This window comes from Propithecus coquereli, unplaced genomic scaffold, assembly GCF_000956105.1.
Source record: "Propithecus coquereli isolate 6110/MARCELLA unplaced genomic scaffold, Pcoq_1.0 Scaffold13, whole genome shotgun sequence".
In the NCBI taxonomy this organism is placed as follows: Eukaryota; Metazoa; Chordata; class Mammalia; order Primates; family Indriidae; genus Propithecus; species Propithecus coquereli.
Window position 1 is genome coordinate 6,569,448 of NW_012137191.1, and position 25,389 is coordinate 6,594,836.

The 25,389-nt window shown below is 36.3% G+C and overlaps 1 protein-coding gene across 2 annotated transcripts in view; it reads right to left on the reverse strand.

The window, feature by feature from the left end:
* The window catches only part of PDZRN4 (PDZ domain containing ring finger 4), a 386,305-nt gene that overhangs the window by 4,972 nt on the left and 355,944 nt on the right, over positions 1–25,389 (reverse strand). For both annotated transcript variants that reach the window (XM_012638428.1, XM_012638427.1), the window contains 4 exons: positions 13,645–13,743; positions 11,343–11,405; positions 6,074–6,175; positions 1,858–1,974 (listed from right to left, as the gene is read on the reverse strand). In XM_012638428.1, the coding sequence (XP_012493882.1) occupies positions 1,858–1,974; positions 6,074–6,175; positions 11,343–11,405; positions 13,645–13,743 (381 nt within the window). The remainder of the gene's footprint in view (positions 1–1,857; positions 1,975–6,073; positions 6,176–11,342; positions 11,406–13,644; positions 13,744–25,389) is intronic.

Genomic DNA, 25,389 nt, shown 5'->3' on the forward strand with positions numbered 1-25,389 from the left:
CCATAGGACCAAGGACAGTATGTAAAGTGAAACTTTCAATAAAGTAGGTTTACATACGGATATGTATTTTATTTCTTTAATTGAATTTTCCTTTCTTTTGTTACTGGTCTATGAGCAACTGTGAAAATAAAAAGAATTTTCCATTCTCAAACCTAGAATTCCTAGTTTCTAATGTAATGTTACTCTATCATTTATCATTTCCCTGTGGTACTATGAGAGTGACAGGCAATGTTTCTACCCAGACATTTCTAATGTAGTATTATTGTTTATAAGGGCAAAGGACTTTTAAAGGTTTCTGTACTTCTCATCATTTTTCAGTCTCATGGTGAAGAAAAATTTCCACACAGTGAGAATCTAACCTCAGGGACATCTAGTGTTACCTCAAAAGACCTAACATTTGTATTACGTCTGATGAGTAGGCAGCATTTGACATCATATCACTTCACCTGAACAGGATTTCTCTCTTCCCTCTTTATTTCAACATCCTCCTGTCAATTCTGTGTCAGGTCACATTTTGTATATAAGAGAGAAAAAGCCTGGAGCAAGGACTTTCTTGCTTCTAACCAGCAGCTGCCACCAAAAATATCTTTATTTGTGACCAGTGTTGAAGTCATACATAAAAATTTCGATCTGTCCTGCCTATATTCAAAAGCGATCAGCACAGTAGCAGTATTACTTCTGAGCACCTACTACTGTTTGTGAAGTGGCCAATGAGCATTTATGATCAGCACATGCGTATATCACATGTGGTTATGTTGACACTGTAGTTTGCAATCTAATGATTTATTTAATATATAGACATGTGCACACACATTTCTGTTATAGGATGTTAGCATGTCAAGGTATTTTATTATTTAGCTTGGTAAAGTGAAAGAATGTTTGTGCTTCATGTTTCTAAGCCTGTCGATTTTTTTAAATTATCTTTTAAGATGTGTTAAGAATTAATATTGAGAATAGTGAATTGACAGTGAAATGTTAACAAAATCATATCAAGCAGATGAATGCCACCAATGTGACATAAAAAATCTAGAATATATTGATCTTGTTTTTATCCAGTGGGAAAACAACAACAACAAAAAATGAAAAGAATCTTAAGACTCACTTTGCCATAAGCCACACTGTGATCGTTAATTGGTTATGAATCAATTAAGGGCAGTGACTCTGCCCATTTTTCTTTGTATTCTCAGTATCAGGTGTAATACTTGGAATGTGTTAGGAGCTCAGAGTTTTTTGTTGAATGAATATGTGACCTTAAGGCAAAATCATGTTTATCATTATTATCTCAAATTACTCTATGGGAAAGGTTGTATGATGAGTCAAGGGCAGTCATAGGACCAAGGATGATCTCTGTAATTATTCAGCGGTACATAGGTGTAATTATGCCATCAAGCACACAAAGATGACTGATGGCTACATTGTGTCATCATCATCTTATAGTTTTAGCTTACGTGTTCAAATAGACACATTAATATTTTAAAGTAAAAATTTATTTTTTTCGGGAGGTTACCTCATGATATATGGTTTGTCTCCAGCTGGCATATTGAGAAGCAACGCACATTTTTACTGTTAAATTTCTGCAATTAGGTTGAAACATTACCTGGATCAACATTTGAATATGATTATACTATATTAACAGTGGGACCTAAGCTTCCCAAACTGGAGATATCCTTAATAGAAAAAAAAATTATTTATTCCCTCTGCTTCATCTAAAATGATCATGTGCTCTAAAAAATTACCATGACAGAGATGTTTGATCAAACCCTTTGATTTTGTTTTTTTCCCCCTCCATTTATGATTATATGTTAAAAAAAGAAGTAGTGACATTTCAAACGATTGAGTTCAAATTGTTGACTCCACCTGCTCCACCTCATTGGCAGTGTGCTGCATCGCTTCATTATGCTGTTCTTCCAACATCTCCAAGTTTAACTCCTCTAAGAACTCATTCCTTTCATCTTCTAGCCAGCCTTCATCCAGCTGCAAAAGAATACATTAGTACATTATATTATATTAGTGAGAACTCATGCTAAAATAGGCTAAACTTAAATGGCCAATGCCCAACCAGTTCCTTTTATCATAATGATTCTCTTCAGAATACCGGCCTCCTATAGTTCACCTCTCAGAAAGAAGAAAAGGTGATAAAAAAAAAAAAAAAAATTGGACTTTTATGCCTTTTATCCTTTCCAGAATCAGAGCTACAGATTTTCTCTCATAACCGAGTAAATCTCATGGCATAGAACATTACCTTCTTTCAAAGTGTATGAAAAGCATACTGCATAATCCACAGCTGTCACGCTCATTGCCTCCAACAGGTCCCGTGTTAACAGGACCGCCACGGTACTAATAGGGCTATGAGACAATTGGGCATTTTTCCTTAACAACAACCCCCAATGAGACTACACACAAAGTGCCCCCCTGCACGCTCATGCTACTCTCATCCTGCTTTTTTTTTTTAGGCAATGGCTCCCACATTAACAAGATGGCTGCTTGCCACAAACGCATCTACAGACAACATTTATTTTATCTGTAAAGAAAGGAAAATTCTAAGTTATTCTTCTCCAAAAAAAAAAAAAAGTAATGTTATGCCATGTCTATTTTGATTCATTTTCAGACCCAATTCCAGGGAAGCACATCACAGCAAATGTGACCTTTAAGGGTGGTGGAGAGGTGTGGAGCATGCAGGGTTTTGTTTGTGGGTGTTGAAGGCAAGTTTTCTTGTGGGATTCTCACACAAATTAAATTTAACAAATCCCTTTGGCTTCTCAACACAAAGTGAAGTGGAAAACTTGGTGGTTACCTGGCTAATATGATCAGTGTTGACAGTCAGTACAGATAATTTGCCTCAAAGTGGATTTTTGGAGCTGGATTATGTAAATTAGCTGTCTATGCTGATTAGATTAACTGGATTATTGTCAAAGCTCTGTTTTACTCTGTGCTACAAAGAAACAGCAGCTTGCTAGTGAGCAAAATGGACAAGAGTTTGAGGTGTTTCACCACCAACAAACTGGCCAAGTAAGATTGTAAAGATAACTGAACTTCTAAAATTTAAAAACATAAACAAACCTGAAAGGACATTAGACTGTACCAAAAGAGGTATTAGCATATATGTATCATATTCATTAATATTAAAGCAAATCATAGATTTCATGATTTCTATTAAAGGCCATGGAGAACTTAAATGACCTCAAATTTAACTGGGGCCACAAGTATGACACATTTATTCATTCTCATTTATCTTAATGTTGCCTGAATAACTTGACCAAATTTATCCCACTGCCTTTGATATGCAGAGGAGCTATGATAATTATGCTGACAAAAAATGTAAATTCAGTCCAATTTATAATTGTCCAAATTTTACATTCTTTAGTCCCTTTCAAGTGTCATAAAGCTGTAAATGCCAGACTCCAAAAGAAATTACTTAAAGCTAGAAATCTTTACATTTTACAAACACACCAAGGAATTTTTCTTCCCAAAAGAAAATATTTTCCAACACTGATATAGTGAATGATGAAACAGAGTCTTTGAGGTTTAAGTGTAGCGGTGGGGAAGTTAAGGAGAACAAATGGCAGAAATTAATGATTCCCTGTAACTCTTTCTGTATTGACTAACCCCAGAGATTACAGAGTTGCCATCTGTAGTTAGGGTATGTCTATTTTGATAAGGCTTTCATCTGGGCTGGAGGTATACACAGCATAGTAAGTAAAGGGAGATTCTTCCTGCTTACTTCCTTTCCTTCTTGTATTTCTCTTTTTCACCTAGACATGCATTTATGGCAGTCTGAGTCTAATGCTGTGGCAGAGACAGACATCCCTTTTGAGCTGACCTTCAGGAAAAGAAGGATTGTCATTATTATAGAGTGGGGATCTGTCTGCAGGGAAGGGGACTACATGTGGCCTCTCCAAGAAAGGAACAACCTATACCGTCTCAAAAGTAGTGACTACAAGTTCTTATAAGAGTCCTCTCTGCCCCAGTGTCCTGAGGGAAATAGGACAAAAAAGCAATATCTTTAATGGTCTCTGGGAAAAAAATGGGCAGAAAATGAAAGAGAGTTGACAGGGAATGTAGGAAATGAGTTATTTAAAAATATTGCACAGATGCACAGTAGTGCCCCCAGCAAACTGTAGATCATTTCCAAGAATCTAGAGAGCATTCAAAACATTTTTTTTTAAAGATAGAAAAAGCACACAAAAAGCTTCCACACTCTCCCTGAATAAAATACACATGCAAAAAAATGCAATAATGAGATAAATTAAGTTTGATGGAAACGTATGGGTGATACAAAGACAGGATTTTTTTTTAGGTTTTTTTTTTTTATGCCATTTTATAGCATGTACTGCTTATATTACATTTCTAAAGTGTGGTGTATTGTTTTTTTCTTTATTTCTCTAGAAATCTGATTTTCTATAGGTAATTAGCCTCCTTCCCAGTGGCATGAAGTCTTCTTCAGAATAAGGGAGCTAATGTAGATCCTGATTTTGACAGGCAGGATGGCTTCCTATGGAGTCAGATGATCATCTTTTATCAACTGTGGAAAGGATGTCTCATTTGGAAATTCATCCTTCAACATTGACTCTTTTTGGGGAAAAGTTCAGGAGTGTAGCTAGATATTCAAAATTGCCACTGGTTCTACCAAGCATATGTATTCCACCAAAGATTAACAGGATCTGGTCTTATGTCATTAATTTCTATTCTTTCCACAGCCCATTATGGCCATTATGTGGCATAGTTTAAGGAAATGTTTTAGTCCTAAAGTAATGAGGTTCTCCAGCAGTTACATGGAAAGGGTAGGGAAACCACATTATAATAAAAATACCTTTTCTACAACAGGGATGGCTACTGAGTTCTCTTCAATTTACCATAAATTTTACTAATATGTATTTAGCTACTTTATTATGTTCTTTTTCAAGAAAATGGGATCAGTGAAATAACTGGTTTGAGAACTTTCCAGATAATTGGTGCAATTTCATATGTATTTTAAAAACTCACTCCCACATAGGCAGTGCAGCCAGTTATGTGGGCTTGTTTCCCTACTACTAAGACCTCAGGTGTATGACTTTACTCTGCCCCGGGCTATGGCGGACTTTATGGGGACCATTTGGAACAGTCAAGGGAATAAAGGAAATATATGCGGAAATGGTGATCTTTTATAACCACTATATTCATGTCAGGACTTGGTCTGACACTGAAATACACTTACTCAATGTAATTTATAGATAGTATGTAGTTACTGAGTCTGAAAAATATCAGATCAATAACCCGGGAGACAAATGGCGATATAACTAACTTTACTCAAACTACTGACAGATGGATAGAATGGTGACAATGTATTGTCCTTTCTGCATTGTGATGGGATATAAAAAGGATATAAAAGGAAGCACCAATAGTACTTTTCTTCCACCATTACCTTTCTTTTACTTTCATGACATCTTCCTCTGTAAAGATATAAACAATTCTTTTAGAGGCTATCAGTTTGTTTTTGGCTGGACAAATGTTTTTGCCACACTAAACTTGGGAAAAAAATTCAGTTACTACACTTGGAACCACATTATGCTATATAAGACATTTTAATTCTAAAAAGATTTAAGTTGATAGCTACATAGGCTAATGTTTCTCTTTTTAGAGATTCTTTCAAGATACCTTAGTATGCCAATTAAGTATTTTTAAATAGTAATCTAAAGCAAAGATCCACACAGAATTAAAAATCATGTAAAGTCAACCATTTTTCATCTGTGAATTTATTTAAACAACTGGCAAGTAGGAGGAGCGAATAATGATTAAATTTTGTCTGCTTTTTTTTTTTCCTCTCCCTTAAATGGGATATTTAGCTGCCATTCTGTGGGGTAATAGAAGGAAGTCTTTAATGTATAATTTTTTGGACAAGGCTAGTAAGTTATAAAAGATCAGTCTTTGTTATATTTTGTATACCATACTTGGTTTTACAGATATCTATGATGGTGATTTGATATAGAATAGCAGATAAAGAATAAAAATTCATTCATGTGGATTCAATGGATTCCAGTCAGTGGATTCAATGACTATAAAGTTTGGTCTCAAGACTTCTGGTTTCTGCGCTGACCTGAATGTCTGGCCTTGCAACGAGCAGCACGATTCTCTTACACTCATCGCTAGACAGCAAGGCCACTGCTTCTTCTCGATTCTGGACATCTTCCCCATTTATCTAGAAAACAAATGAGCGTGGCACATTAGTTTCCATTTCCACAATGCTGCACACAATAAATGGCAAATATCAGCTCATTTTTGGTAAATGTATGGACAATGAAGCTCACACAATGGGCTCATCTTCAGCCTCTCAGCGGAGAGTGTCTTCACTCAATTACACGCTTACTGTTAGAGCCACATCGATCCCTGAAGGATGGGGAACATCAGAGGAAGCAGTTATGTTCATAAATGTCCAACCTGCACCCTGGCAACATACATCTAGCAACACAATTAACCAGCCCCTGACAGGTGACGTTCATCTTTCTCCGCTCAGAGTAATGGAAGTGTCACTCCGAGATAATAGTGCTGGGGAAGGCAGGACTGGCAATACCACAACTGAAATCCGTCATCCTGCACACTCGCTGCGAGCCAATTAGAGAGAGCTGCGGTATTATCTCTCACCAGGCAATGCTCCCAGGCCACTTCTGATTGCATTTTCATTTAATCATTTCATATTTGTGTGGGGGGCTGACTCAGTTGCCCAAACATCATTCTCCGGATCTATCTCAGTGCTTAACTAATCAAAAGAAAAAACAGCTCATCAGTAACATCCTCATTGATACTCTAACTCCTATCTAAGATTTATCCATTTCCTAAAACAATAAAACGAATGAAATATCTTAAGATTTATCTCTTAAGTACAGTTGAAAAATTTTAAAAATTAACATAGATTAAAATTGACTTTCTAAAACTATGAGCGAAAGAAACCAAGCTTAAGTAAACTTTTGATTACATAAGAAAGATTCCAGGGGCATTTGAAATATATCTTTTTACTTATTCTAAGTTCTAAAGACAGAATAAATAAGGCTTCTAAAGTTTGTATTTTAAAGTACATTTTCATGTTCAAATTTATTTTGCTCTTAGTTAATATAATTTTTTCTTTGAATATTTAAAAATTACTTTCTTTTATTGATTACTCAAATCTAGTAGAGACAGTAACGTTTTGATCCATAATATATAATCAAAATATGTAGAAATTTCAACTAAAGAGGTCAAGTAATTTTGTCTAAAATAAGCATTAATTACTTCAATAAGCAAACAGATGGAAAAATGTGGTCGCACTGACCATTTTTTCAATAATTAATACAACATCTTTCACTAAGTATTTCTGCTTGAAACCATGATGTAGCCTACTGAGGTTTCCTCCTTGTGGGTCTCTGGGATTATAGCTGACACACGAGGACAGACACAATTATCTGAAAACAAGCCCGGGAATCTCACTTTGGACCATAATAAATGATCCTTATTCCTAGACTCTCGTATATATTTAGCACAAGGAAAGCAGCAATAACAGTAAAAAAACCCACACAGCCACATGTAATGTTTTCTTACCCTGATCAAAACGAATATCACCTTCATTTCTCACTTGTATATGTAGACAGGAAATTCAGCATTTACAAATTTCATATGTATTCTCCTTTTTTCTTTTTTTTGCAATTCACACATAAAATTCATCAAACTGGGAAATAGAAGCTATGATTCCAAAATGGGGAATAATGACTGAGTAGGGTATGTTGTGGCTTTTTGTAAATATATCTGAAAGAGCGTCTATGTGCCAGTTTTCCTTGCAGAGAAAAACACAGGAGGACCAGAAATGTTCTCATGAAGGTGGTTCCTGGTTTCTCTTCTATATGATCCTTACCCTATGTCAATCTCCTGTGTGCATGTGTATGTGTGTGTATGTGTGATGTCATTGGGTGAATTCACCTCGTAGGCCCATGGTATGCTACATTAAGAAAAGTTCAGCTACACAACGAGGGCAGGACCATAGACATACTCTACTTAGGTCATCCATGAACAGACAATTAAAATCACAATTGCTCTGAAGAGATTCATTTAAATAAAAGTCAGCCAGGAAACTTAAAGGATAAGAAGTAAACCCTCTGTTTCTCCCACTCTTATCTCGCTGTGAAAGGAGTCATTAATTGTTCATTATGGGGTATCCCATAATTTCCTCATCAGCCATAAGGGAGCTATTTGTCTATGGGTACAATTTTGTCACAGTTTTACTTAACATAATTTCACCCTTACCCTTAAGACTCTTTGTTTCCTGTGTGTGCATTCAGAATTGAATTCTAGGCTTTTTAATGTGACATATTTACTCATTAAGTGTGACATATTTGTCACACAATATAAAGTAATCAGGCAGAAAACAGTACTTTATCAATCCTGCTATTGTTTCTTCAATGAATCAGCTCCATTAAGGAATGCCTTATTATCCAGCAGATATGTTTTTTGAAAACTTATCTGCCAACAATTTAGCTAAGAATTCAACAGTGTCGAAACATATAGTATTATATATGAAAACACATGGACTTTATTTCCATCCAACTATATCTATAGAACTAATAGATATAATTTTAATAACTGTATTTGTGTGTCTAGGCTATGGGAGAGTGGTTAGTTGGAAAGTAGGAAAGACGCCAGGGGCAGTAGGAGGTGAGGAGTGTGGAGAGTTGATGGTGAGAGGAAGAAGTGACAGCTGGCAACAGCAAGAGAGGAGTAAGAAAAATGACAAAATATAGACCAAATACATCAGAAAATGTAGCCAAATAGGGTCACTTAATGTCAGGGCACAAATCTTCCAGAACTTTCTGCCATTTTACTCTATTAGAGCATTGTGTAATGACTGCTGGGTACGACGTTGCCCTGAGCATCAAAAGGTTAGATTATTTTCTGTATACTTAACTGTAGATGTTACCAAAGTGAAGAATACACATACAAATTATTTCAAAATTTAAAAAAATAATAAAACATTTTTGAACTTTCCTTATCTGGATGATATACTAAAATGGTCCCCTTAATTTCTTAATGAGGCTACACAAGTAAAGCTTTTCTGCAGGTTTTCGTCCTATATCTTATCATTCTTTCTACCACATACCTTTGTTTCATTCACTGATTTATTCATGTGTCTGTGTGAAAGATGCGAAAAATGTGGTGGTAAACCAGACTATGTCTTGGCTTCCCGATCCACTTTTTCTTGCCCTGATAGATGACAGACAGAATTCCATTTTGTTTAACCAAAGGTCCCCACTTAGGGAACTCACTGAAGGAGAAATTATATATTCTTGAGGATTTCTGAAAACTAGTGGGACACCAAATGATCATTAATTCATACTTTTTATTCTTTCCTAATTGGAATGTTAGTAGAGGATCCCTGATTTAAAAAAAGAAATAAAAAAAGAAGTTCTGCAGCACATCTAGCTAAAGAACAGAGGGTGAAGAAGTGGTGTGACTTGGCAGGTGTTGCCCTGAGGAAGGGAGAGGAGAAGAGCAGAAGGCTGGGCAGGATGTGTGCCCAGGCAGCTCAGGCACGGCTTGATCGTGATGATGTCACATTGCACTGTGATCATCTGTGTCTTTCTAATTACACAGGGAGGGAGTACCCCAAATGCTGGGAGGACATCTTGTCTATTGTCTATTTTTGAAACCCTGGTTCTCTGCAGTGTTAAATCCAAAAGTGTGGAATCCAAAGAGACACCCTCTAGGTCTCTAGCAAGGAGAAAGGGGAACTCTGGGTTTGTCACACTGACTACAAGTTTTGCAGAATGTGTTAACTAACAGCTTGTCACCCCCTCAATTTATCACTCAAGTCCTCCTCTGTTTCACAGTCGTGATCAGCAGTGAAACAACCCGAAAGGGCCTCTGTTCTTATTTTGGGGTTAACCTGAGCACAAGAGCTGGGGAGCCTGGGTGTCTTTCTGCAGCCTTTCTCTAAGGGGAGGGGACTCAGAAAGGCTAGAGCAAGTTGAGGTATGTTTAGGACAGAAACCAGCTTTCAGTTATTCCTGATTTGGCCTGACACTCTCTTTCCAGCCCCACATTCCTTCTATGATCTGCTTATCATTTCTCTCATTAACTGAAATTTAATCAGCCTCCATGTTCTCACATTTCATGTTGGGAAAAGAACACATTCTCCTCTACCTGGCCCCAGCAACTCATGAGTAAATACAGCCATGCACTGCATAACAACTTTTCAGTCAACAATGGACTGCATATATTATGACAATGGTCCCATATAATTATACTATATTTTTACTATGCCTTTTCTATGTTTAGCTATGGTTAGATACAAAAATACTTACCATTGTGTTACAATTGCCTACAGTATTCAGTACAGTAACATGTTGCACAGGCGTGTAGCCTATGAGCAATAGGCTATACCATATAGCCCAGGTGTGTAGTAGCCTAGACCTGCAGTCCCCAACCCCTGGGCTGTGGACCAGAACCAGTCCACGGCCTGTTAGGGACCGGGCCACAGAGCTCTGCCACTCCTCCAATGGAAAAATTGTCTTCCACGAAACTTATGAACGGGGCCGCACATCAGGAGGTGAGCAGCGGGCAAGTGAGCAAAGCTCCATCTGTATTTACTGCCACTCCCCATCTCTCTCATCGCTGCCTGAGCTCTGCCTCCCCCACCCCACCATCAGTGGAAAAGATTGTATTCCATGAAACCGGTCCCTGGTGCCAAAAAGGTTGGGGACCACTGGCCTAGACCATTTAGGTTTGTGTAAGTGCACTCTATGATGTTCACATAATGACAAAATTGCCTAACGATGCATTCCTCAGAATGTATTAAGTAACACATAACTGTAGTTAAAAATTCTTCAAACTTCTAGACTTTCACATAGTAAAGGAACATCTAGATCCATACTTACCTAATTTATTCTGGAAAAGGTAGCAATAACCGATGCTACTAGTAATATTGGCCATTAATGTTTATTAAGCACTTATCGTGCACTGTTCTAAGCATATTACATGTATAATCTCATTGAATATTCACACTAATAATATATGATTAATTACCATCTTTTATGATAAGGAAATGGCTTAAGATGAGAGGAGGTTAGATGATGTGTCCAAGCAAATGGTGGAGCTGGAAGTGTAGATCAAGTAATCTGATTCCAGATATTGTATCTGAATCACTAATTATTAGCTAATAACTCCTAATAAATGGCATCATCCTTAACCTTAAAAGTTTTAAATGATAGATTTTTTTGTTTTGTAGATGTTAATATCCATAAGCAAAGACAAATTCTTTCCTCTAATATTTTATAAGACACAAAATAAAATAAAAACTGTTGGACAGACAGAGTGAAACTTAAGAAAATAACCAAACCACATACTTGCAAAATACGATCCCCTTCTCGAATTCGGCCATCTTTGGCAGCAATGCTATTTGGATCTACCTGTAAGGGAGAGGACACACATCTTCAACTAGATACGTATTATCTTCTCAAGAACTTAAAAATATGGTGCTTGAAAATTCTCTAATGATTTATGACAGTGCATGTCATATTTTTCTCCACCAAAAGTCACTGGTTCTAAAAATGTCGATGAACTATTTTAAAATTAACAATAATAAAATTTAAGAGGACTATAGCAGAACTTAATCTGAAGACCATTTTTCCCACCCTTCCTCCTCCTACTCTCCATTCCTTCCTTCCTCCCTTTCTTTTTTTCTTCCTTCTTTTTATCACATTCGTTTACTCATTTCTGCATCCCAACTGTCAGATATGGTCTTCAGCTGACATGAGATGATGTTAATACTAGGATTCCTGGGACCCAGGAAATTTATTTTCTACTGAAGTGATTATTAAATCCTGCCCTAGCTGTCTTCGAAAGCTGATAGCTATGCTGTAAGTCCATATTACTAAAGGGATTTCTGTCTCACGAGCACATTCATTTATAAAGAGATTTATAATCTATATTGCTCAATAAACAAAAAATCCTATTCATGCATTTAATTACTCACCACCACTTTACATATAGGCTGAAGGGTATTAACTATAAATTATTTTAGCATAAATAGATATTTAAGGCTCTATTAGCATCTTTCAACATTTTAATGGTTCAAACTTGAGTGAAGACTTACAGTTCACTGGAAGTAATTCCATCTATCAAATTTCACATGGTGGCTTCAAACTAGTTATTTAGGTTTGTCACATCAAAGCTTTTTTTTAAGCAAAGTATTTCAAGTGTAGCAAGAGGTTGATCCATCCTCTCCAGATGTTAGATATTACTTTTTATTAGGGTGCTAGCTAATGACTGAGTCTTAAGTGATCAATCAAGAACAAAATACATTATAATTACATGTAAGAGGTATAAGGAAAACATTCCAGCCAAGTACATATGTTCAGATCCTGTGGCTTCTTTACCTTCCCTGAAAAGTGAAGTTCCAAATCTGACATATTTAAATAGTAAATAGAGACTTACTAGAAGGAAGTGAGGGATGATTAATCAACTGTAGCCCTTCACAATCTAAAACTTTTGTCTTTAGAACTGTAATCAAACTAATATTCAACTTCTACCTTTCTACCTCTGTAGATATTACAAAAGATAATTAAGCAGGTGTTTCCTTATACTTCCTCACCTTAATCAGAGGGATTATCCTAGTTGTACATTTAAAAGAAGTATATGAGTCAAATATTCTCCAGAGATCTTTCCATTGGAGAAGCCAGTCAGTAAATTCTTTGGTAAGGTGATAAAGAGTAAAATTTTACATTTATAGATCTGTGTAGTTTTCTGAGTTCATTAATTACGTTATCTTTTCCACATTCTAAGCAACTCTATAAAAACATTGAGATAAGCATTGTTATACTCTTTCCAGTTGAAAAAGCTAAAGTTCAGTATGTTAGCTAATGTTTTCAAGATCACGGCCAAGAAAACTTGGAACAGCATAGAACAACAATTAGTATCTAGTTTATATATATGTATGCAGGAGTCAGACTCTATTTATGCATATATACATACATAGGTGTTTGTATGTATATTGTATAATTTTTAATGATATGTATATAATTCAAAATATTTTCCTACTTCTCATAAAATAACGCTTCTGGGAGTTTTTAAAAAATCACCTGTGGTAATAAATTTTGCTTCACAGTCTTTCAGAGTAACTAACACTAAAGGTGTCTCATGTTTAAGTACCTCACTTCTTGAAAGTGATTGTAAGGTTGAATAAAACAAACTGAAAAATGCACTCCTTGGATATTGAAATTTATCAATCCCATCAGCAAAGTAAAAGATGTCATTATTGTGAATAATAATTTAAAGCAATTAGTCAATGCTGTTGTTAACAGAACTCATAAAAGACACAGTGGAATGGAAGGACAAATGTTTGTAATCAAAAATTTTGCTGTACTTCCTGCTTTCTCATGGGGATTTATTCAAATTGAGGCAATGTTACCACTTTTGCACTTTTCCTTGCTGGGATTCTGAGGTGAACGCATCCACATTAAACAAGCTGATAATAATTATATTACTTGGGCAGCATAATTTACTTTCCTAATTGAAAGTGACAAGTTTTGGAACATGGCCAATTCGTCACATTCAAGCCTCTGAGGGAAGAATTTTCTACTTGTGAGTCATTTCACTCCATTCCCCCGAGTCTCCCTCCTCTCGTGTCCCCTCCACTACATTTCTTACCTTGCTGACATAAATGCCGGTGTCTTCTTCATCATCTGTTCGGTAACAGACTGTCAGGCCCAGCTTCTCTTGACTGCTAACACGACACAACTCGACCTCCTGAGAGAACAACACATGCAGAACGACATTTATGTCAGAGAGAAACCCCACTGCAGAATGGAGGACTCTCTGCTATTCTTTGGGTCCCCCTGGGAAGTTTAAATAATTATTGCCCAATGTTGGAGATTAACTTTTGTTATCAACATTGTTAAAATTTACCTTAAATGTGGATTTCTATGTGGTCAAGACAATATTTTATATTTTCGTGGAAAATTGGAGATATGCACTTTTTTTTGTATCAAGTCATCAACTTGAAACCCTTTAAAAATCACACAATAAAGTATACATGAAATGTGTGTACATTGATAAGCCGGAATCAATAAAATACTTGAGAATGTCAAGGAGGGAGCAAAATGTTCATAAATATATGGAGAGTTACTATGTTTTTATTTGTATTTTAATAAAACCAAATAAGTTCAAATTGAAAAAAGACTATATTGAACTGTTTTCATCAATTCTGCTTTTGAGTTCTATATAATGTGATAATAAGCAAGTGTTTTGTGTAGGTCAGGCCAAGGTTTTCTATTATTTTGTAGAAACTCCTGCCCTTGGAAAGAAATGGGTTCATCCAGGCTCAAGGGAGAGACATCAATAGCCATCTGGAGCAGAGGCAATGATTCAAAATGTAGCAGTAAATGAACAAGAAAATACATTTACTGAAACACATGGCTAAGGGGCTTGAAATGTCAGTCCTTAGGTAATGTATATTGAATCCATTTCCTGATTTATGTTCAATAAAATAATAATAAATTTCAGTGCATTTCATTTTTATATAATAAAGTGGACTTGTACTACTTTCAGAAGCAGATGGCTTAAGGATAAATTACATAATTCTAAGCATCAAAACACAAATTAGTGCTCTAATCATGGAGAACTTGTTCCTACTGGATGGAAACTATAAGACCCTTTAGCAAATAATCAGATGAGGAAGAACAAAGTATATTTTAATTGGATGTGAAACCTTCATCAACTTTTAGAACTTAGGCTTTGCGAGAGTGGTGAATCTGTCTGTCTTGCTTAATGCTCTTTCCGTAGTGCCTAGAACAGGGATAGCCTCAGTGTGGGTATTCAGTAATAACTAGTTTAAAGGTGATTGATTTTATTTCAGAATATTTCCTGGAATACATAGCTTTTTGTAAAACAATAATTAAGTAGTCTTTTCTCTTTGATTGGAAATAGATGTGTGTGTGCATGTGCATGTGTATGTGTAAAGATTATGAAGTTTGAAGATGATAGAATGCTACAGTCTAAATGTTTGTGTTCCCCCAAATCCATATGTTGAAATCCTAACCCCCAAAGTGATGGTATTAGGAAGTGGGGGCTTTGGGAGATAATTATGTCTTAGGGGCTGAACCCTCATGAATGGGATTGGTGCCTTCATAAAAGAAGCCTCAAGGAGCTATCTTGCCCCTTCCACCACGTGAGGACACAGCGAGAAGGCACCCTTTACAAGGAAGTAGGCTCTCAGAAGACACTGAATCTGCTGGCACCTTGATCTTTGATTTCCTAACCCCCAGAACCATGAGAAATAAGTTTCTGTTATTTATATGCCATCCAGTTTATGGTATTTTGTTACAGTAGCCTGAATGGACTAAGACATAAAGTATTCATTTAACTGTCCATAAAGAAAAATTTACTTAACTTCCAATAAGAGAATATTTTCCAGAACACTCTGTTACATTTGAAGAAATATCCTCTTTTTCAATTTCATATTTCAATGAAGTCTTTGTCACTGAATAATAACCATTTTTTAAATCATATGCTATAAACCATGGGTAAACCCTTAGCAAGGGGATTTGCTCTCATAAACTTCAGTGACCAATAATTTCACAGCTAATAGCAAATAAGACCAAATTTAAATCCTCTATCCTGAGACAAGTACTGCAAATTGACGAAACGCATGAAACTATGAATAATGCTGACTTTCCGACTGGTGGGCAGATACTTTAAATTATATTATAGTGGTTAAAAAGGGTGGGATGTATGCTCAATAGTAAAGAAAAAAGCTGAAAAATCCTTTCACCTAGACAAAGACTAGGAAACAGTGACGTGATTTGGCACCAGAAGCAAAAATGTACGCACCAAGAGAAGGTTTTCCAAAACTGGCAATAATTAATGCCTCCAGAGGGAAAGAACACTTGACTAAAACTATTAACATTAAGAAGAAATTACAGCAACAAAAGAGCTTCAATTATAGCAACAAGGTGTACAGTTAAGGAGCATCTCTTAGTGACTCCTAAGAGACCTGTAAGGCAATCTACACACATCATAAAGAGCTGAGATTGAGACTTTTAAATCAAGGCAAACGAAAGGCTGCAGTCAAAGCTGAAATCCAGGTTTTCAATGTCCTGCCCAAGCATGGGAGAAACTCCCAATACAGTGGGAAGACATTTTCAGAGGGGGTATTCTTTTTTGAGTGTTTTCGCCACAGTCTCAAGGGAGTAGCTTGACCTTGGTGTTTGTTTAAAAGATGTATATCAAACTGTTTGGCAATAAAATGGAATGAATCTATTAAAATGAAAAGGGCAGAATCTACCAGTCAGGCTCCAATACCACAAATCAAAGCATCTATCCAAGAATCACAGAGGAAAAGAGACTAAGATCCTGAGGCTAAAATAGCTTTTCAATATTTTCATCATATTGACCTAATCAAAATTGTGAAACAGGTCTCAAAGTTATCTATTAATACATAATCTTTGTTTTCAATATCTCCCCTTCTTAACATACTCAACACTGTTACATTTCCTTTCAGCTGCCTGGAGTCCCTGAGGTCTGAGTATTTCAGGTTTGCCACTTTGCCTGTCCCCTAGCAAAATCTGGCATTTAGCATAGTTTTTTCTTCTCTTACAAGCAGCTCTTGAGACATAAAGATAACTGATAAATAAATATCTCTCAAAAGGATCATCATTAATAATGACTTAAAATGTGACCCAATCAGGGTTTGGTTCATACCGACAGAGTTTAAAAATATAAAGCCTTAATTCAAAGGACTGAACTTTTGGCAGTAGGACTTCAGGCACTGAAAAAGACTCAAGTGAGATTCTGTGGATCCCACAAACCACCTAACACCAGTCCCAGGTGTGAACTTACATTTCTTTCTTTAGTTGAGAATGTCTCAGACACTACATATTTCATATTGGTATATACAGGCATACATTTTAGAATCAAAGGTCCCTTAATTCTATGACAAAATAACTTATAAGCAGCTACCTGTAGACCATTTTGTTTGGATGAGGCAAAGTTGGCTTTGTAAAGACTGTGATTACCTGAAAGGAATTCTCCAGCACAGGACTAATTAAATATTCCCTTCACAGAGCACGCAAGCCTCTGACTTCTTAAGAAACAACCTCCTGGTAATAGAGAGGGTTTTCCCTAACAACTTTCATACCTTTCCCCCCTCTGTCTCTAGGAAGCTGTTTGATGAAAAACATAAAAGTGAAATGCTACCCCTGTACATTTTCTCTATGGAGACAATTCACGGGCGTATACAAACCAAAGTCCAGCCTCCATGGATGGCAGTGCTAACCATCCATAAGTCATCCGTGACTGGAGTAAAAGAATCACATCACACACCTGGTGAAACTACATTCATTTTGACCGAAATGTGCTTCAGAATGCTGTGCTCTGGGAAGGTGTCCAAAGTCTCTTAAAAAAAAAATTCAAACTGCAGTATCTAATTCAGTGAGAAACAGATTACATGAATTAGTAGATTGAGGGTGGAGTAGAAGATTAAAGCTAGTTAGTAAAGCTTGCTGTGAAACATCCTTCTAGTCACAGAATGAATGACAAGAATGGGATCTTTACATAAATTGGTTGTACTACAGTGCTGTGAAATTTTTACATTTTTTATGATTGTGTCTAGGGAAGAACAAGAAACTTTAAAAAGAAAAAAAAATATTTTGCTTTCTAGATAGACCTCTCTATTGATGGACAAAGAAACAAGGCTTGACACTGCTTGCAATGGCTTTTTATGCAAAATTGTTCCCAAACTCTAAAGAATACTCAGGCTCATGCCATACAGTTTTTCCTCTGAGTGAGAAAATTCAGATACAGTCAGCACTATGCAAGTCTGAAGAACCAGGGCTATATAGGATGGTCATTTATATCATTTGAAAATCAGAGAAGAGAGAAGTCTATTATGTCAGTATTTTTTTATCTTATTTTATTTTCTTTTGTTATTTTCCTGGTTTTCATTTATTAGGCAACACATATGCTTTTATACAAGCTTAGTCTTATATATCGTCTTACTTTTTGTAAATAATGTTTGATTAGTAACTGGTGAAATACCATGCTTAGTTGTTCCAACAAAGCATTTAGTTTTTTAAAAAACAATCAGGTGGGAAATATGAAATTTTTAACCCTCACAGTTAAGGAAAGCCTAGTCTACTATAAGAATATTGTTTCAAGATATTATCTCCTGGATAATGGAAACTAGGTCTAATAGTAAGAAATAAATAACAAAACTCCTGGACTACCCAAATCTCTATGATGGAAACTTTTCAGTCTTTTATACCCCAACTCCAAACATTATTCATAACAAGTTGCCCCAACTCATAATTAAATCACATTCTGTAGAGACATCATAGGCAGAAGCTAAGGCTTACGGTCATGTCTTTTTGCTAACATCCTTAACTCCAACTCCTTATTCAATTACTTCTTTCCCAATGACATTGTGAAATATGGACAGCTTTTAATCCCCAATTTCCCATCCTTACAATTAGATTATGGATTCTTTGGGAAATAAAGCAGTCACATTTTTCTAGACCCAGGTTAACTGCTTCTCACTGTGGGCTGTGAATCACCTTAGTAAGTCATAAATGACCATTTGGAGTGGATTTTATATCTTAACGAAGAAATATTAACTTTGCTGATATGGTTAATTGGGGAGGAAATTGTTTCATGATGCTAGTGGTCAATGGTTGATGTAATGAATTCTGGACCAGGAATAGAAATGGGAAGCATAAAACCAAGGTGAGCGAGGATCGGTCCATAAACTTTGTATCAACTGTTGCTGTGACAACTAGGGAACCAAGCTGACTATGGAAACCTGTCCTAGAATGGGCTTCCACTCACAGCACTGTCTAGAATCAAGAACAAAGGCATACGAGGAAACCAGGGAAGTACTTCCATTTACAACAGATAGGAATTTTCCTGCTTCTCTGTCTCACTTGTTGTATCTTTTAAGGAAATTGCAGTTACTTTTAAGTATGAGAATCATGTGGTTTACTTTTGTGAGAATCCAGAAATCCAGGGTTTTTCATACTTGACTCGAGTTTTGATTGGACAATAAAATGATCATTTATCAGCTTTCTAATGGCATTGCTAACTATCCACAGCCATTTGCAACTGAATTTTGTGACTCCCATGTTAGTTCTTGTGGGATCTCCATTAAAATAGTTTAACACGCCATAAGCAATGTGTAGGAAAGATTATTCATAAAATGGCATTTTCATAGTTGCTTTACTTTTAAAATAGCAATGTTAAGCACTCTCCTCCCTGGTCAGCTCAGATGCTCTTGCATTCCCATACCAGCACTGATGCTCTTTTGCTAGACTTGGAGTCTGTTGGCTCTCCCACTTGTTGTTGTCAACAATTTCCTCAGGCCTGCACCTCTCTCTTGATCCAGCCTGGAATCCACAGTTAAATGGAATCATCTTTTATAAATCCATAGCTCCCTTGTTCTATTCCTCTACTGTGTCCCCCAGCAAAAGGTCAATTGTGGGTAAACCCAAATATTCCCTTCTCTGTATCCCCACCTGAGCAGCTGTGTGGTCCTGGAGGAAAATGCCACCATGATGGCCACACTGACTGCTTTCCTGAATTCATTACCACAAATCGTGAATGGGTAGTCAATGCTGCCCAACAGTCACACTATGCTTTCCTTGTCAAGTTGCTTTTCCACCTGCTAAAAAAAGCTAATGCCATACTTCCTCCTCTTTTCTTCATATTTCCAACAGAAACTGCCTACTTTTAGTTGATGACCTCAACTCATAGTTCACTGGACGCTAGGAGATTACTATGACATCAACTTTCCACTCTCCCAGACTGGGATTTCAAACCCCTTCTCTCTGTAACTCCACTACATTGCTTTCTCTCTTCACACCTGATCAATCATCCTGTTCCATACTTCATGGAGAAAAAAGAAGCCATGGGTTGGAAACTCTTGCATCTTCCCTCCACTCAGTGTATCAATCTGCATGCATCTGCATCTGTATGTAGAAAGACTCTCTGGGCTGTCTTTCTATTACAATGCAAGAAAGTCCCCAATCCTACCAAAGGCAAGTGCCTCCACTCATGCTCTGTTACATTCCTTTATCATTTTTCATGAATTTCTGTCATGGAATTATTCCTTCTTATCTTGCATTATTAGCTTCTATTTCCTTATTAGATCATTCTCATTGCCACACACAGACACACACACACACACACACACACAGATACACACACACAAGCATTAATATCACACATATGGGGCAAGGCAGGGGGAAACTCTATGGAAGTAATAGTCAGCTCTAGGTTGGGGCTGCTGAAAGAATTTAACAAAAGTGTATTAGAAGAGATAATAGAATTGACATTGATCTTAGTTTTAACAAGGAGACCAAGTTTCCAGATAAAGAGACATTGACCATGCAAAGGCACAGAGATAGGAAACTGTCATGTTAGGGGAGTGTAAGGTAGTTAATGTGTTTGAAGCTAAGAGTTTAAGATTGGGCTAGATGAGGGGTCATGGTGAAAAATTAAACTGAAGAGGTAGGCATGAGCCAGATCATGGAAGAATGACCATACCATATTAAGTAATTTGGACTCTTTGCAAAAATAAAGAGCCATTATAAAGGAAATAATTCAGTCATATTTGCAGTTTAGAAAGATGACTTCAGCAGCAGAATAGTGGGTGAGTTGGAGGGGTTAAAAGACAGAACGGAAATCTGGGAATGTTACCAGTTCGTGCACGAGAAGATAAGGGCTTGAACGCAAGCAGGGTAATATTAGTCCTTATACGTAGTTACTATTATTTCCATTTTATAGTTGAAGAGAAGAAGCCATACAGAGAAGTTAAGTAACTTGCCCAAAGTCACAGAGCAAGTCAAAAGCAGAGCTGGGATTCAAGTTCTAGCTAAAAAAACCTTGCCTGAATTTTCAATGGCGACTTCCTCTGGTTTCACAGTATATTGTTCCTTTTCATTTTTCAGAACTCAGCTAACTTCCTGGATGGTATCCCTCTCCATCACTCTTTCTGAAGTAGGCTCCTAAAATTCTCTATCAGAATTTCACTGATGCCTAGTACCTTCTTAGCAATTATGATCATTTATTTTTCTTCCTTTTTTTGTAATTAGCAAATTTGTATTTCATTAAGTTGCTTAATTTTTGTCTGTTTTCTTTACTATTCTATAAACAGGTCCTCGTCTGTTATATATATTATTATATTCCACAAGACTTAGATACGAAACAAAGAAATTCACCTCTTTGAAGATGGTGCTATGTCTGCTTTTTCTTTGCATTTCCAGTACCAGCAGAGTGCTGGGAGTTTATGAGAGCCCCACATGCATTTGTTGAATGAGTTAACTACTATAGTGAGGTTGGATATAGGGTTCAATTGCTTCTGCCATATTTGTACTGTGGAATAATTGTATTAGATTAAGCAGAATATGTTCAGGAAGCTGTACAAACAATAAATGTGGCTTAGTTTCTTATAATCTCTGCCAACAAGAAAAGTGATCAAAGAATGTACTGGAAAAGCAAAGCAAAATTATCTATAAATTACTCATTCTAAGAATTCCTCTAACAGATTCAGTTTTCACTTATTCACTTTACTCACTTGACATTTTCTCAGCACCTACTATGTGCTAAGGATCATGTTTAGCATTGGAAACTTCTTAAATAACAAGCATTGTTCTAAATGTTTTGTGAATAATATCTCATTTGAATTTATAAGAATCTGACAGAGTAATACAGAGCCGAATAGTTATCTCTGGCCTACGCAGCATTCATTCACTGTCTTTTTGAAAGTATGGTCCTAAATTTCTTTTGCAGAATTGTACGTTCTTCTTTCCCAGTCTATGTGTTTGTTTAGGACTGATTCCAGCTGCAGGAATGGGCAGGTGCCCTAGATATTAGTCAATGAGTATATTTTATTTCCCTAGCTGTAGTGATCATTTCAAGAAATGGTATTTAATTCAATTCAAGCCCATTAAAATCAGGCCCAAGACTTTTGTTGAAATTATTGTAAAAAGAACACCTGTCCTTTTTGATGTATTTGAACCTGCAAGAATGTAGATCAGGAATAGCTTAGAGCTTTATTTTGCCACAATATACAGACCCCGAGGATAGATTCAAAAAAAGAAGCTATAAAAGACAAAAGATGGAGAAGGATTGAAATTTAGTGTCATCATTTGAGCCCTTGTATGAAGTTATATCTAAAACAATAAACCTTTGGAATTTTCAGTTAGGAGAGCCAATAAAACTACTCATTTTTCCATTTGTTTTGGGTTGTTTCTTGGATCATAGTCCCAATTGATTTTAGTAGATATTATAAATTTCATTATATAAATGAGGAAATACAGAGCCAGCAATCAGTAATTTATTTAAGGTCACTCAGCAACAATTCATCAGAATTATAAATTGAACACAACTCTCTCTCTTTTTTTACTCTGAAGCTTGTTTTTTCAAGTGATACATTCTTCTAGTCCAACGGTCATTTAAGAGCTCATTGTATAGACAGAGACTTAAGCACATAAAGAACTCACTTTTGTGCAATGGGATATGTGGTAAAAGATAGAGGAAATGAACCAAGAGTCAAGACGCGCCACGAGAGGAAGGGTCCAGAGAGAAGCTACTGTTTATACGGAGGGTGAGAGGTTCAGTGTGGCTATAGCAGAGGGTGCTTAGGGACATATTAAGAGATGATGTTAGAAATTGGTCCTAATCAATTTCTAAAAGGTGTCATAAACAAAGTCCAGAACAGAAAACAGAAAGCGAGGTCAATATGCAAAATTTGTGCCTTTCCATTTTATATGAACCACAAGCAGTTATAAAATTAGGACTATTGAGAGAAAGCAAGGATGTGTTTTTCTGGTATTCAACTCAGGCAGAAGAATACATTTCTTCAATGTTATCTGTAATATTGATTAAATTTTTAGGAAGTTAATATAATTATAATTTATTTCCTAGAATTATTTGGAAGGAAATTTTAGACACAATCTAACTTGCCCTCCATCTATAATAAATAGAAGTGATTTATCCACATTCACCCAGTAATTTAGTGGCAGAACGAAGAGTAGAAACCAGACCTCCTGACTTTCATTTCAATTGATCTTTTTACTGTTGCCTTATTGGCTCTTATATTATTTTTTAATTAAGTCATTCTCATTTGGGACTGAGGACTGGGGGTTCAGGGAAGGATGTGTGTTGGGGGTGGCAGAATCACTGAATGGGGTGAGAGATATTGATTGAAGTGTGTTACCCAGGTGAACTGTGTGGAGGCAGGAACAAGATTGATAACCTCTTGTTTGTTGTAATGTTAACTGAACAAGGGCAGTGAATATAGAATCCTCAGGACAGCAAGGCTTGAGTGGAAAAATCTTTAGTATTCTTTCAACCTTAGTGTCTACAGCCAATTTAAAAAGAAGAAAGAGCACACCAAACTTGTATCTGAAAGTACTGTGCATTCCTGAGAGGCTCACACACCTATTGTCATTTCCATAGTACTGCTTTTCACCTGGCTCTGCTGTCTTTATTGTATTTCTACTGTCCACATTTGTAAACTGCCTTTTCTTTGAATTACTGAAAATCGCTTTTCAAAAGAAGGTGTTAACAACATTCGTTTGGTATTAGCTATGTGAATTCTGCAAAGTAAAGAGTCGAAAAGGACAGAGCACCCCTTTGTGCTGTGGTCATCTTCATGATAGCATTTCTTGGTTACATTCACCATCATGCTTTTGAGCTGGCCATGTTTTCAGTAAAGCAAATCAGCTAAAGAGATTCTATCTACTGTTTAGGTTGCTGTTTCCCAGTAAAAAAAAAAAAAAAAAAAATCATTTTGAAGAGGTAGATTTCACTTGAGAAAGGCAAAATACCTTTTACCCAAATGTAATGGCAGATGGAGACAATCTACAGCTACTCTGGGTGGCAGAGAGAGCATTGTGGGGGAATAAAAGCAAAACCTAAACATTCACAAAATCATCCACAGGGGCACCTTTAAGGGAATTCAGTAAACTAGGATTGGAATAGGTAATAAATATCAACTTTTGGTGGCAAGCTATGGTGGTAAGGGTTATCGTTACTTTGTCTTGTGGGAACCAATGTCATTGGCAGCCAACATTTTGGAATACTAGAAGTCCCGTTAAATATTTGGAGTTGAGGAACTGCTTACCCCTTGAGAGGTAGGATAGATGGGTAAGGACAAAGTGACAAAGAAGGCAGAATTAAGAGTTACAGGGCTACAGTTTAAGACAATGCACAATGGGGTATATTTAGGTTTGCTAGGGCTGAAAGACTGTTTCAAAGAGCAGAGTGTAGTAGAGAGGGTAGATTTACTGTAAACTTGAGCTAAAAGTTAATGAAAGAAAAGAATCTGAGGCATGTTAACAAAAACTACTTTTTGAACTTGAATGGAGTAGTTAATCTAAATTTATCAGACAATATTCCATTTATCATGCTTCATGTTGGACCTATGTGCTATGGAAATTATTTGCAAAAAATAGTACAAACCCACTGTTTTCTTCATAGGTGGGTCAGGTTAATTGTAAACATTACACAGAAACTGCAAAGATTTTACATTGTACACATTACATAGATTAAATCTGTGTTCCTGAAGGTGGATCAAAGGAAGGTATCTTTTCTTATTATTATATTTTTATACTCAATGCTCAGATATTGGTTGAGAATATGACCAAATAATAAATGAAATTTCTTTCATGCCTTACTATAACATCCCCAAAATGTGATATTTTCTTCTAAGCTATGATGGCCAGTGAGAAACTTGATCCCCAAGATTAATTATTAAAAGATGCTTGGTGTTCCTCATCTCTAGATTAGTACCACAGTGTATAATTACAGAAAATTTCCTTAAAAATATATAGTGATTAAACTGTAGGTGACAGGCTGTTCCTGAATTCATATACAATTTCTTATTTGGTAGATTCTACATTTTATCACTGTCCATAACCCCAAAGTTTCTAAAAAAACTCTTTTGAAAGCACAAAGTCCAGATTTTTCCTTTGTTTTTTTTTTTTTATTTATTTTATTTTTTAATTTTTATTTCAGGGTATTATGAGGGTACAAACATTTTGGTTACATTTTATGTCTTTGCCTCATCCAAGCGAGGGTTAGAGGCGTGCCCTTCCCCTCTACAATGCTCCCCGTGTCCTTTAGTTGTGAGTTTACCTCCCCATCCCCCTAATGCCACCATGTGAGCACCATAGTGTTAATCAGTTAGTGCCAATTTGATGGAGAGTACAAGTGGAGCCCATTCTTCCAATCATGTGATACCTCACTTCGGATAATGGGCTCAAGTTCAATCCAGGAAAATATAAGAGGTGCTAGATCACTGTCATTTCTTATAATTGAGTAATATTCCATTGTATACATATACCAAATTTTCAAGTGCCCATCAATTCATGAGTGGATTTTTCCTTTGTTTTTAGAGCT